At 40.2% G+C, this 14406-nt stretch overlaps 1 protein-coding gene across 6 annotated transcripts in view; it reads left to right on the top strand.

Moving 5' to 3' along the window:
* Nucleotides 1-14406, top strand: part of tbc1d22a (TBC1 domain family, member 22a) — a 414172-nt gene that overhangs the window by 98502 nt on the left and 301264 nt on the right. For all 6 annotated transcript variants that reach the window (XM_043713710.2, XM_087999542.1, XM_043713709.2 and 3 more), the window contains exon 5: nt 6736-6806. In XM_043713710.2, coding sequence (XP_043569645.1) covers nt 6736-6806 — 71 coding nt within the window. The remainder of the gene's footprint in view (nt 1-6735; nt 6807-14406) is intronic.

Raw genomic sequence — 14406 nt, 5'->3', positions numbered from 1 at the left:
ATAGCATTGAAATCCTATCAGAACCAGGCGGGGGCGCTGGGCTTGGCTGGATCTGTGCACCGTAACCCGTGAGCTCTGTCAACCTTCACCCGGTCTGCTTTGGCATCCCAACCAAAAACTTGTGGCAATCAATCTTCAAAAACACTTGCTGGCTGCTACCTTTGACTCCTGCCGGCAGGCTAGCGACCTGGATATTCTTTCTCCTCTCTCTATTTTCCAGGTCATTGACTTGCTCAGTCAGGGCTCGACCCTGTTTCTCAAGGGCCTGGATCCTCCCCGCCGAGAACTTGACCTCAGTCTTCAATGCTGCAGTCCAGTGCTCAACCTCTTCAACTCACTTCCTGAGCCCTTCCAACTCCTTCTCATGCTTTTGCAGCATGGCTGAGATGGGCTCCAGTTGATTACAAGTCTCTTCCCTCAAATCTTGGATCAGCTGTCGAATCGCTCCAAGTTCCTCCACAATGTTCTGCTGCGCAGGCATTTCTTTCACAGCTACAGAGGGAGCTGCAACTGTTTCCTCAGTTGCAGTCCCGGGCCCTCCCGATGTTTTCGAGTGTGCCGTGTTGAGACTTGGGCGTTTGCTTTCCCTTACCCATTCTCGCACGCTGGAGAAAGGATTTATACAATTGTGTTACTGGTTAACAATAATTTTTTTCTAAAAGTAAAGGTTGGGGGTAAAACAAATTACTAACCCTAGGTTGGGGTGCAGAGCGCAGCAAGGCTGATCTATTCAGATCGCCACTATCTTGAATCTTGAACCTTTAAATTCTTTTTACAGTGGCTCATGTGTGGAATGCACTTCCAGAGAAAGTGGTGGTTACGGGTACAGTTACACCATTTAAAAGACACTTATATAAATGAATAGGAAATGTTTGGAGGGCTCTGTGCCAAGCACAGATAGGTGGGACTAGTTCTTTTTTCGGATTATGTCATGGACCGAAGGGTCTGTTTCCATGCTGTATGACTATTGTGCAGGCCTAATCCACTCAACCTTTTCCCATAAGATAGGCCTTCCCTAACTGGTGAACATTTTCCTGCATTGCTTGTAATACCGGTATACCTTTCCTTGGATATGAGGCCCAAAACTGGTCAACCATATTCCAGCTGGTCTGAAAAGTGCCTTCTATAGTTTTAGCAAAACCTCCCTATTTTTGTACTCTATTCCCTTTGAAACTGTGAGAAATTGTATTACAGGTATCTTTACTAACTCACTCACCAGCTCGCTATATTAATAGCGCATTCCCATTCATTCATAACTCTTCTAACCTGTTGTTTACTATGATGTGTTTTCATTCATTCATTAATAAAACCGTGTTTTACTCGTGCATTTTATTATTGCAAAGTAGACTAAATTAAAACGTTACTTCCAAACCCATTACTGCTCCTTCACATCTTTGACCCTTATCAGATCTATTTATATCAAAGCTACCTCTGAATAATTATCAAAGACTGCTAACCTATTCAAAAACAATATCCTCCCAACACCATGCCTCTATGACCCACCCAAAACTACGCAAAGGTTATAATATTAATCAATCCTTACCAACTGTCTCTCAGGACCTGAATAGATTACACAACTTCAAACAGTTTCAACTAGTAAATACATTAAACAAGGGCACTACCCCCTTTACTGTCAAAACAGCACTTCATGAAATTGCATGAATGAATGGAACTCTCACTGGCAAATAATAAACAAATCCCATGACTCAGCTGCAGTAATCAGTTTACTATCCTTTATTCTTTTTTTAAGTATATGGATAATTTCTAACATAGAGCATGTAGGCCTAGTATTTTTACTAACTTTTCTAACTTGAAAGACAAAATGACTAGCACTTCTTAATTCTGCAAACTCAGACGGGGGCTCACTCATTTTGTTTACTTGAACACCATCCCACAAAATAAAGTCCAACATTTTTGGCTTTCATTAACAGGGGGATTGAGTTTAAGAGCCGTGAGGTTTTGCTACAGCTCTACAAGATCCTGGTGAGACCACACTTGGAATATTATGTCCAGTTCTGGTCGCCCAACTATAGGAAAGATACAGAGGCTTTGGAGAGGGTGCAAAGAAGGTTTACCAGGATGCTGCCTGGACTGGAGGGCTTGCCTTATGAAGAAAGGTTGAATAAGCTTGGACTTTTCTCTCTAGAGAGAAGGAGGAAGAGAGGAGACCTGATTGAGGTACACAAGATAACGAGAAGAATAGATAGAGCCAATAGCCAGAGATTTTTCCCCAGGACAGGGTTGACTAGTACAAGGGATCATAGTTTTAAGGTATTAGGAGGAAGGTATAAAGAAGACGTCAGAGGTAGGTTCTTTACTCAGAGTTGTGAATGCATGGAATGTGTTGCCAGCTGTGGTGGTGAAAGCAGAGTCATTAGGGACATTTAAGCAACTACTGGACATGCACATGGAAAGCAGGGAGTTGAGGGCTGTGTAGGTTAAGTTATTATATTTTACATTAGGATTCAACCTCAGCACAACATCATGGGCCAAAGGGCCTGTTCTGTGTTGTACTTTTCTATGTTCTATCCCAGGTTGTGCTTAGGTTTACACCAGAAACCGATTTAAGATCATAAGCTTTTGTACGTGCTCGAACCTACATGTGTAAATATTCAAGACCCTGTTTTATGTAGGAAAGGAATTAGTACATTGCTGCATCTTCAAATAAATTGTTCGTGGAGAGAGCCAAATACTGCTGCATTCCTGTGGCGACATTCTGACCAATGGGAATCAATCTGCCTGGTCCGTAAGTTAAGATTGGTTAACTGTTCTTGCTGCGTCTCCATGCAAATTATGGCTCAACTTGTTAACAATCAGTTCTCATTCTGTATAAAATAGTGCCTCTTTTTCTCAACTCTGCTTATTGCAGTCTAATATTGTAAATTGGGATCACTTTAGAACTGAATTTTCCTCATATTTCCTGTGTAGCCTGAGATTTCATTTAACTGTTACTACAGCAGTAACTATCTTTGCAAATGTTTAGTATTTGAAAATGAATAGTCAAAAAATCAGCGAGTTCATAATGATCATCAAATATTTATTGAGTACCACACCATTTTTTGGGAAAAGTAGTCGTACTTAGAATGGTAAACTAACCGACAGATGAAGGCTAGCAAGGGGGCAGCGGTCATCCTGGTCTTGTGAGTAGCTGCTCCTGGTCATTGGCTGAGAGGTTTTAGACTGATCACATAGCATAGATTACCAGCCCTTAGAGTGAGGGACATCAGTGGGGGGAAAGTAAAAGAAAGGGAGCGAGCCATCATCTTGGGAGAAGGCTAACAGTTCCCCTACATCAACTAGGGGGGAAGACAAAGCCTGTTACCACCAAAGAATGTTAAGGCATCAGCGATGAAGATGCAACTACTCCTCCATTCTCCAGAATAGTTGAGCAGATGGGTAAAACATTCACCTGTTTCACAGGTCATAAGTTTCTTTTCTTTGTCAAATTGAATCGTGCATTATGTTAAAAAAAACTGCTTAAAAAAAGTTAAGATGATTTGTGAAAATAGGTTACAAATGGTTTGTTGCATATATTAGTAACTAATCATGAACCCTTAAGATCAACACTAGTTCAAGACAAAAAGTTTTAATGATGGTTTCCTTTTAACAATGTTGAAGTATTTATTTAAAGTCAGAGGAATTGAGTTTGAATGGGAGGGAAGGATGGGTGGATTATGGATTGACACATTGGAGAAGGGCTGACATGGATAGGGTGATTTAAACGCGCGGCTGTGAAATTTAAATTGGCTATGCTGAGTGGTCAGGTCACTGTACGGTAACAGGGAATGCAGAGATTTTGGTAATGTTTCTGAGCAGTGGAGGGAGAGGGCAGCCAAGAGGAATATAGGAGCAGCCGTCGGCCATTCAGCCCTTGGAGCTAGCTCTGTTGTACTAGGTCATGGCTGATTTATTTACCTCCAAGCTATATTCCAGCACTATCCTCAAATCCCTTAATGGTATTAATGTCTAGAAATCTTCAACATAGTCAGTGTCTGAACTTTCACAGTCCTCTGAGGAGATAATTAAAAATGTTTGCTATCCTCTGAGGAAGAATATTGCCTTGTCCGTTGCACTGATATTGTTTCTCCTGGTTTTGTACCCCTCCCCACCATCAGAGAAACAGCTGTTTGGGATCTGCCTTGTCCAGCCCTATAAGAACAGTGAAAGTTTCAATTAGTTCAATGCTTTTTCTTCTGAACTCTAGCCAGCACATTACCTTCCTCTGAGGATAGTTCTACTATCCAGGAATTAGTCTGGTGAACCTTCATTGCACTCTCCCAAGAGCAAGGATGTCTACTGTTGTGGAACAAGGAACTGGATTTCAGTGATGGTTGTGTGAGATAGTCATAGTGGTCAGTGATGTTATGATGATTCCAGTTGGCAATCTTGTTATTAATTTGTTCTTGGGATGTGGGTGTTGCTGGCTAGACCAGCATTTATTGCCCATCCCTACTTGCACTGGAAAGCATAGTGGTGGCTGACTTCTTGAATTGTTACAATCCTTGTACTGTAGAGATATCCGCAGTGCTATTGATCAGAGAGTTTCAGCGTTTTGATCCAACCAGCAGTGTAAGTGTGTTGATTATGTTCCATGTCAGGGCAGTGAGTATCTTGGCAGGAAACTCAAAGGTGGAGGTGTTCAAATTCATTTGCTGCCCTTGTCCTTCCAGAGGGTACAGGTTGCTGATTTGGAGGGTGCTGTTAATGGAAATTTACTGCAGTGCCTCTTAATAATGGTACACGCTGCTGCTGCTGCTCTGCATCAGGGGTGAAGGGGCTGAATATTGAAGGTGGTGGATGTGGTGCCAGTCAAACTGACTGCTTTGTCCTGGACGGTGTTGAACTTGTTGGGAATTTACCCATTCACACAAGTTAAGAATATTTGATTTGTTCCTTGCAGATGATGGTCAGGTAAGGGAGTTACTTATTACAGAATTCCTAGCCTTTGATCTTGCTTTGTTGCCACAGTATTAAGACATTTTTAATCAACGTTTTCAGACACGATTGGTACAGGTGGAATTGAACTTCTGGCTCAGAGACAGGGAAACTACCACTGTGCCACCACTGTGCCACCAGGGCCTGCCACAGTATTTAGTTCAGTTCCGTTCAGTTTCTGGGCATGGTAGCCCCTAGGATCATGTTGGGGAGAAGATTCAGTAATGGTCATACCATGGAATGTCAAGGGACAATGGTTAGATTCTACCTTGTTCAAGATGTTTATTGCCTGGCAGTTGTAAGGCACAAATGCTATTCACAACTTATCAGTTAAGGCCAGGAACTTATCCAGGTTTTGCTGAAAACTTGGACAGACTGCTTCAGGCTCTGAGGAGTCATGAATGATGCTGAGTTGTGTAATCCTGAGTGAATATCCCTCTTGTAATGCCAAGAAAATCACTGATGTAGAAGCTGAAGACAGTTGGATCTTGGTTGCTGCCTTGTCCTCAGGCCAAGCTCAACCATCTATCTTTGTGACAGGTATATCTCCAATCAGTGGAGAGTTTTCTATCTGATTCCCATTGACTCAATTTTTGCCGTGGCTCCTTGTTGCAAACATGATGGAATGCCGTCTTGCTGTCAAGAACAGTTACTCTCACCTCATCTCTGACACTCAGCTCTTTGCCCATATTTGGACCAAGGCTGCGATGAAATCAGGAAATAAATGGCTATGGCAGAACTCAAACTGCATCAGTGAGAAGTGCCACTTGATAGGTCTGTCATCATATCCTTCCATAATTTTATTGATGATGGCGAGTTCACTAAAGGGACAGTGATTGGCTGGGTTGGATTTATTCTGTTTGTTTGTGTGCAGTTCATAACTGAGTAATTTTCCAAATTGCTTTGTGGTTGCCTGTGTTGTAGCTGTACTGGAGCAATTTGATTGGACACACAGCTAGTTCTTGAAGACTAGTCAGAATGTTTTCAGGGTCCATAGGCTTTGTGCTATCCATTGTCTTCAGCCATTTGTTTATATCTTGCAGAGTGAATCAAATTCTTTCAGGACCAATATCTATGATGTTTGAGAATGTAGAGGAGGTCAAAATAGATCACCCACTCAGCTCTTGGTGAAGGTGAAAGCGCCTATTTCGGCCTTGTCTTTTGTATTGGTGTTCTGCCTCCTCCATTGTTGAAGATGGGGATATTTATGGAACCTCTACCTCCTGATAATTTTGATTGTTCACTACCATTCATGGATGGATGTTGCAGGGTAATGATTGTGAAATCACTTTGCCTGCCTATTGCATGCAATTTTGATGGCCCATAAAGTCTCATGGATGCTGGCTTTGAGATGTTATATCTATTTGAATTCTGTCCAATTTAGCATGGTGGTCGTGCTACATAACATGACTGAGATTAATCTCCACATGAAGGCAGGATGTTGTCTTCACAAGAACTGTGTAGTGGTCCCTCTTACCAATGCAGCCATGGGCAGATGCATTTGCAGCAGGTAGGTGGATGAGGTGTAGTACGTTTTTGCTTTTGGTTCCACACCACCTTTTCCTGATCCAGTTCAGCATCAATGCCCTTTTGGTTAAGACTGAGAAAAGTATGGTTCAGCCTGAGGTAGCCCAGAAAATTGGCTGGGTTGTTCCATATTTCATTTCAAACATCTTTTTAACACTAATGCATTTAAATTTGTGTTTGAAGCAACTAACGTTTCACTCAACAGTGCACATCCCATATTGAGCATTTACTCCTGATGTGATCTTAAGACTTTGGTTTTTGTTTTGAATGCAGAAGAGTTGAGAAAGTGCAGCTGGTCTGGAATCCCAAGACAGGTCCGACCAATTACGTGGAAACTTCTTTCAGTAAGTGTATTTTTCCCTTAATATCCGAGATGTTCATGTGGAATGTAAATAAGTAGAATAATGAATTGTTTATGATTTTGTTTGTAAATCATTTTCTCTTTGTGCCCCCTCCCCTCAACCAGATCTTTGGCTAGGGTTTGAAATCATTTTAATTTTTTGTTTGGGAAGCTGGAGTTGCTTACTTCCAGGTTTAATTTCAGCTGAAAGTTTGAGAGGTTAAATTGTCTTTTGGTTCTGCAAATCAAACGTGTGACAGGAATGGAATTATCCAGTGTATCTAAACTTGTCCTGCACAGATGTTCACCAAAGTGATGGGGGAAGAGGGTTGTGCTGGACTTTGAAGCTGAGTCAACCTTCTTCGGTAGGTTTTCTGCCCAAGTCAAGCAGACTGCACAGTATTTTTAATTGACCAGACCAACTGCTAACTGGACTTAGCCCCTGGATAGCTCTGCAAAAGGGAGTATTATAAGTTTTTAGAAGTTGATCAGTGTGAACTGTTCAGTGTTGTTTAGTTAAGTATAGTTAAGTGATTAAACCTAAGCAATAATTTTGTGCTTGTTAGGTGTGTTCCAAGTCTCACTCCCTGACAAGTTATATCCTTGCTTGAAAGAATTGCCACTCCACATTGTCAAACAGAAACATTTTGTTTCAGCGCATTTCTCAGTGATTTAACATTGAGTCTTTTAAACATGTTGGATATCTTTGTTGGTTAGCTAGTTAACAGACATGTGTATTGAGTATAACTATAAAACATAAAAATTTCCCCTCAAATTGGCATTTGATCTGGTTTGGTCATTTACAACAGCCGAGCAATAGAGAAAAATGGCAGTCATAAAGTGAGAGAAGCTTTTGGGGTTCATGTTTTATTCCTTACTCAAAGCTTTGTTTGACTCTCGTGCTTAAAGCACAGTCATTAGGCCCATCACGTCTGCACTAGTCAGCAAACATCTGACTATACTAATCCTATTTTCCAGTCCTTGACCCCAAAGTCCTGATGACTCTCGCAACACTGGTTAAAAAAAATACTGCTTTAATGGTACGAGAGTTTCTGACTCAACCTCCCATTACAGGCAGTGAACTCCAGAATCAAAACACTTATTGGGGGGAAGAATTCTCCTCAACTTTCCTCTGAATCTTCTCCTCCTTACCTTAATGCTGCGTAGTGCAGATCCTTTAGCCGGCCCGACATCCTGGTTAGTCTCCCCTGAATTCCCTCTTGTGCAGTCACTATTTTTTTATAATGTGGTGACCAGAACTGCATGCAGTGGTCCAGCTGTTGCCTAACTAGGGTTTTATTCAGTTCCAGCATAGTCTTGTTGCTTTTGTGTAGTGTGTCTCAGCTAATAAAGGCAAGTATCCTATATGCCTTTTTAACCAGCTTGTCAACATGCCCTGCTATCTTCAGGGATCTGTCGATATGCACAGCAAGATCCCTTTCAACTTCTGTATTTTTGAGGGTCCTGCCATTCATGATGTAACCCCTTGTCTTGTTCACTATCCATGTGCATAATTTCTGTTTCCAGGCTGAATTCCATTTATCACTGCTCTGCCTACCTAACCAGTCCATTCATATGTTCCTGCAATTTATGGAAATCCTCCTTACCATTTTTTAATCTACCAATTTTCTGCAGCTTCTTGATCACACTCCATATTGAGTTCTGTGTCATTCATATACCACAAACTGCAAGGGCCCCCATTGCCAAGCCATGGGGTATCCCACTGGGAACAGACTTCCAGTCACAGAAATATCCCTTCACAACATTTTGGTATTGGATGCCTGAATATCAAGTGATCCATTTTTAACACTGACTTTTCAAAGTGATGATGTTCTGTGTTTCTCTATAGTTATTTTTGGGATCTGTTGCAAAATTTTAGCAGTTTAACATAAACATTGGCATGTGCTTCATCTGATGTATACTTACCAAGTTGTGCAGAAATAGTTTGTTGTTGAGCGATTGTTCATGAAGATCAATGCTTCATAAGAATTTTTGTATTAGGCTTGTTGCAAAATCTACATGATAATGCTGCTTTCTTCCAGGATCTCAAACTTCTCATGTTTCCAGCACTGAAGTTGGTAACTTTCAGGTCAACAGCTCTTTCCAAATATGTGTATGGTGGTATTGCATTTTAGGCTTGGCATTGGTTATTATCAGGTTTCTGTTGCTTAATTACCTCTCATTTTAAAAAAAAAATGCTGTATATGTTGAGCAGTTGTCAAGTAATTAGTTACTTGAAGTGCTTTCCCCTCTCTTTTTTAGGATCATTATCATCTTTATCTTGAAAAACAAACCTCTGCCCCTCACCATTGTAAACAGCTATCCCATTTGAAGCTCTCTTCCTTATAAAACTCCTTGAACACATTAGCACCTCCCAAATCTATGTCTATTCTCTCCACAACTCCTTGGCTGAATATCTCTAATCCAGTTTCCACCCTGCCATAGAACTGACACAACAGTTGGTAAAGCTACAAATGGTTTCTTGTCCTTCTTTGTCCTCGTCAGTATGTCTGGAGTCTTTGACACAGTTGAGCATGCAATTCCCTGCCATTACATCTCTACCGTCACCTACCAGGGTAGGGCTGTAGTTATCTGGCTCTACTCATAGTCAGAGTTTAATCTGCAATGGTTTCACCTCAATCCCACAACATTGGTTCTGGATGTGTCTAAAACCACTCCTAATTCTCTCCTATCTCCTATTCTCGTACTGTCTAGCGACGAAAACATTTGAAAGCACAGGGTTAAGTTCCTCTTGTGCATTAATAGCATCCAGGTTGTATGCCAACCAGTACCACTTCTCACTGCTCCATTCTCTTCAAAATAAGAGCATGCATTAAACATCCAATATCAAATGAGCAGAGATGTCAACACATCCCTGCAGGTTATTGTTTTCAATCTCCACTACAAACTGTGTTTCTTCATTAATCAATCTGTCTCCCTCCATAACAACTATTTGAGGTTGATCTACACTGTTTGCTGTTTTAATTTAACTGTGAGCTTAAGACTAAGTGTCCACATCATGACTAAAATTGCTTATATCTATGTCTGGAGCAATGCCTGACTTGGCCACTGCCTCAGCTCATCTGAAAACCTCTTCTATGCCTTTTGTTATTTTAAATTTGGTTTTCAAAAACACTGTCAGCTGGTTTTTGAAAATTGAGGTAAACTAAATCTTTACTGCCTGTGTCATTGTTTACACTCAGTTCCTGTGCTCACCAACTTACTTGGACTGCTATTTGAACAACACTTCAGTTTTAAAACTCTCTCCTTCATTTTCAAATTTCTCCAAGACCTCTCTACTACCTATATCTAATCTTTTCAATGTCATTTTACAGCTACGTGTTCCTTTGATTCTGGACTCTTGAACATTCCTGAGTTTAATTGCTCTATCATTGACTGCCGCTTTCAGCTGCCAAAGGCAGAACATCTGGAATTCCCACCTAAACCTCTCCTTCCCTAAACTTTACTCCCTTCCTTTCAGATGCTCATTGATATATACATATTTTTAGTTGCTTGTTAGAAAGAATTTAAGTATCACTGGAAAGAAAAAAGACATTTTGTCCAAGCATTTCATCTTGCACTTATCAGGACAATTTGTGAGAAAACTTAATACAGGGAAAATCCAGCATTTAAATTGTCTGAGAGGAGACTGCTGATTTGTTGGACCTTTGCCAAGTTTTCCCATCTTTCCAAAGTGCCAGCACAGATTTGGGCACACTACTTTAGTTGAGGCCGAGCCAGTGTTTTGTAAAGGCCTATATAACTTCAAGTCATAGAGTCGTAGAAATATACAGCATGGAAACAGACCCTTCGGTCCAACACATCCATGCCGACCAGATATCCCAACCCAATCTAGTGCCACCTGCCAGCACCCGGCCCATATCCCTCCAAATCCTTCCCATTCATATACCCATCCAAATGTCTCTTAAATGTTGTAACTGTACCAGCCTCCACCACTTCCTCTGGCAGCTCATTCCATATCTGTACCACCCTCTGCATGAAAAAGTTGCCCCTTCGGTCTCTTTTATATCTTTCCCCTGTCACCCTAAACCTATGCCCTATAGTTCTGGACTCCCTCACCCCAGGGAAAAGACTTTATGAACTTCTTTACTTTTGAACTGTATTCTTCCATTTATAAAGTCCAGGATCCTATAGGCTTCTTAATATTTTTCTCAACCTGCCATGCTGCATGTATCCTAAGATCTTTCTGCTCCTGCGCTCGCTTTAAAATTTTACTCCTTATATTTCCTTTCCTCATTCTTCATGCCAAAATATGTCACTTCACAGTTCTGAACAAGAACAAAGAATAGGTCAGCATAGGAACAGGCCCTTTGGCCAACCAAGCTTGCATCGATATATGATGTCTTTCTAAACTAAAAACATTTTGCATTCGTATCATCCTATTCCCTGTCAATTCATGTGTCAGTCAAGATGTTACTGTATCTGCTACCATCTCCTCTGGCAGCATGTTCCAGTTACTTATCATCCTCTGTGTTTTTGTTTTAAAAACAAGAGCTACCCCTCACATCTCTTTTAAACTTATCCCCCTTTTACCTTAAACCTACGTCCCCGAGCAGTTGACACTTCTATTCTGTCCAAAGACTGTCCAAATATCTACTCCATCCATGTCTCTGTTAATTTTGTAAACTTCTGTCAAGTTGCCCCTCAGCCTCTGACATTCAAGTAAAAACAAAGCAAGTTTATTCAATCTCTCCCCACAGCTAATACCCTGCAAATCAGGCAACATCTTGGTAAACATCTTCTGTATCCTGTCCAAAGCCTCCAAATCCTTCTGGTTGTGTGGTGACTAGAATTGTAGTTAGGACACATTTGGAGTTTTTGTGATCTGAAGAGAAACCAGAGTATACTATTAAGTATAGTTCAATACAGTTGCAACATGACTTGCCTATGTTATCCTTTATGCCCTGACTAATGGAGGCAAGCAAGCCATACACATCCTTGACCACCTTTTCCACTTGTGTTGCCATTTTCAAGCAACTGTGGTTCTGTTCAGTTTGATCCCTCTGCATGTTAGTGATTCTAAGGGTTCTCTCATTTGCTCTGTCCCTCCCTCTGCATTAGAACTTCCAAAATGCATCACCTCACATTTGTTTCGATTAAGATCCACCTGCCATTTCTCATTCGAAGTCTTCAGATTGCTTACAACCTGTAGCCTCCTTCTCACTATCCGCTATTCTCCCAGTCTTTGAGTCAACTGCAAACTTAATCAGACCATCTCCATTCTCCTCAAAGTCATTTATATATGCATGTTACAAACGACAAGGGTATTGAAGTTCATCTGCTGTGGTCATCAAATTCTGAGAAAATTGCGGTACAGGTTAATTTTTGTCAGTTTGGTTGACCGATTATACCTGATCTATTCATTTGTTCTTTTAGAGATTCGTATCTGTGTTCTTGAGTACTTTCTGTTGCACTTCAGATTTCTAGCACTTGTAGTTTATTTCCTTTAAATGTATACAAAGCACTGGATAACTTTGTCTGGTGTTTTTGTCTTAATACATCCCCCATCAATAGCAACAGACCATTCTTTCTGGTTGCTTTGTTGAGAATGTTAAAAATTCACAGGTTGGACTATACCTGGTGCTGTGTGAGTTTTAACTTTGTCCACCCCAGTTTAATATTGGTGCTGGCACCTCCACATGTTTATTGAGAATGACTGAAAAAAGTTTGGATACAAGATAAATGGGAATACTTCTATTCATCTTTTCTGTCTGAATGTAGTTTAGTCTTTTGGGGATGGTACTCATTTTGCACTGTTACCAAGTACTTATTAAATGACTTTGCTTTTGAGTGAAAGTGTTTTTGTGAACAACTACTGCACAAGGGAGAAGTTTAAAATCATATTTGAGCTATTTAGGTTTAATGGTCTAATGTACATAACTTGTGATTTTTTTTAGTTGATCACAGATTTCTTTTGTTGCTTTTCAGTTACTGATTAGATTTCAGAGCTTTGTAGACTTGAATTTGGTTTTTAAAATGTGGTACAGAAAATACAGACAGAAAAGCTTCCTTGGATGTCATTGAAAAGCAATTTCAAGATGTGTGTGTGACACATCTCATATCTGAAGAGCATACTTGCTGAATGCTTTGTGCTGTGTCTTTTAAAGTTTCCTGCCAACTTTATTTGAATGATGAATTCCACTAATATATAATGATGTATTACAGTTTATGTCGGTGCAGCTGTGAATTTCAATGGAGTAATTAAGAGGCACCTTATAACTAGGTGTTTGAGAGCAGTGATAAAGGACGGCAGGTGGATTGCTGGTGTCATCTGTCGAAGTTGAAATCTGCCTTTATCAAAGGAAGTGACAATGTGCTGATAAATAATCCTGGCAGATCCTAATGGGTAAAATGATTGGGAGAGTTTTTAATTTTTTTCAAGCTCTCAATTGAATGAGGCAATCCAGAAGCTGCATTAACAGTTTGATATAGTACTGTCATCTTCGTTCATTATCCAGTATGTAGTTGGCTATGTTTAAAATTTTCTATTTGATTTCCTTTGATAGAAATTAGAAGTTCTGTTCAAGATTTTCAAAATTGAAATGCTAAATCATGAGTAATTACTTGAGGGTAACGGGTAGGCATGTTGAGCTGTATATTTGATACAACTGGTATTATTTCTTCTGAAATATATACATTTCCTTTACTTGAAACAAGGAATTTGGATGCAATATCATATTTCCTTTAATTCTGTTTAAAATTTGGTTCTGAAAATGAGGTTGTCCAGTACTGATGTTTATCATTGAGTGTCTTGACCAGCATTCAAAAGGTTTACAATATTAATGTAAAAACTGAACTTCTCCTATGGTTAAGTGGCTAAATGCTCCACATATTATATTGAGTTATTCAGTTCAGCATGTCCAGTTTTGATTCCAGATTTTTGCACATCTGATTAATGAAAAGTGGTTGCGTGACGTAAAACTTAATGTTCATATGGAAGTTGAAGAGTAATAAGGAATTCATGGAGGTTATCTGACTATCTGATGATCCCTGGTGGAAATTGAAATTATGTTTGAGACTGTATGTGGACTGAAGGGCACTTGTGTGTTTGAGTAATCCTGCCTGTGTGCATGCATGAGCATGTTGGCTGTTGTGCTGCCGGAGAATGTAGGTGCTTGCCATTAGCAGAGTCCAGCAAACAAGGACATTTGAATTATTTTATAAAATTAGGTATTTCTGGCAAGCCCTATATAGTTATTTTTATTCAGTTTGTTTAGATATGCTGTGGCTTCCAGAAGTTGAACCTGGACCTTCTTCCTCAGAGGTTTGGACATTACCACTGCAACACAAGACTCTTGGAAACCCTAAGTAGACTGTCCATCTTTGTCTGGATTCTATGCTGATGCTGAACCATGCATAACTGCTGCAAACATTTTTCTTACCTGCTGGACTGCCTGCTACTTCAGACTGAATATGCTTGGAGAAAGAAAATAAGAGAGTCCATATTATAGTAGTCTTCAAAATTTATTGGTAATGTAGATGTAAGTGGCCTATTTAAACTGGCCTGAATGTGTGTGAAAAATAAATGAGTAAGGAATTACTGTTGTTGAGATAAGACTTCAGGTTAGGCTGAATTTTGGAAA

The sequence above is a fragment of the Chiloscyllium plagiosum genome, unplaced genomic scaffold (assembly GCF_037043375.1).
Source record: "Chiloscyllium plagiosum isolate Xiang-an unplaced genomic scaffold, Cpla_swu_hap1 HiC_scaffold_23, whole genome shotgun sequence".
Lineage (NCBI taxonomy): Eukaryota > Metazoa > Chordata > Chondrichthyes > Orectolobiformes > Hemiscylliidae > Chiloscyllium > Chiloscyllium plagiosum.
This window is presented reverse-complemented; position numbering and strand designations above follow the sequence as displayed.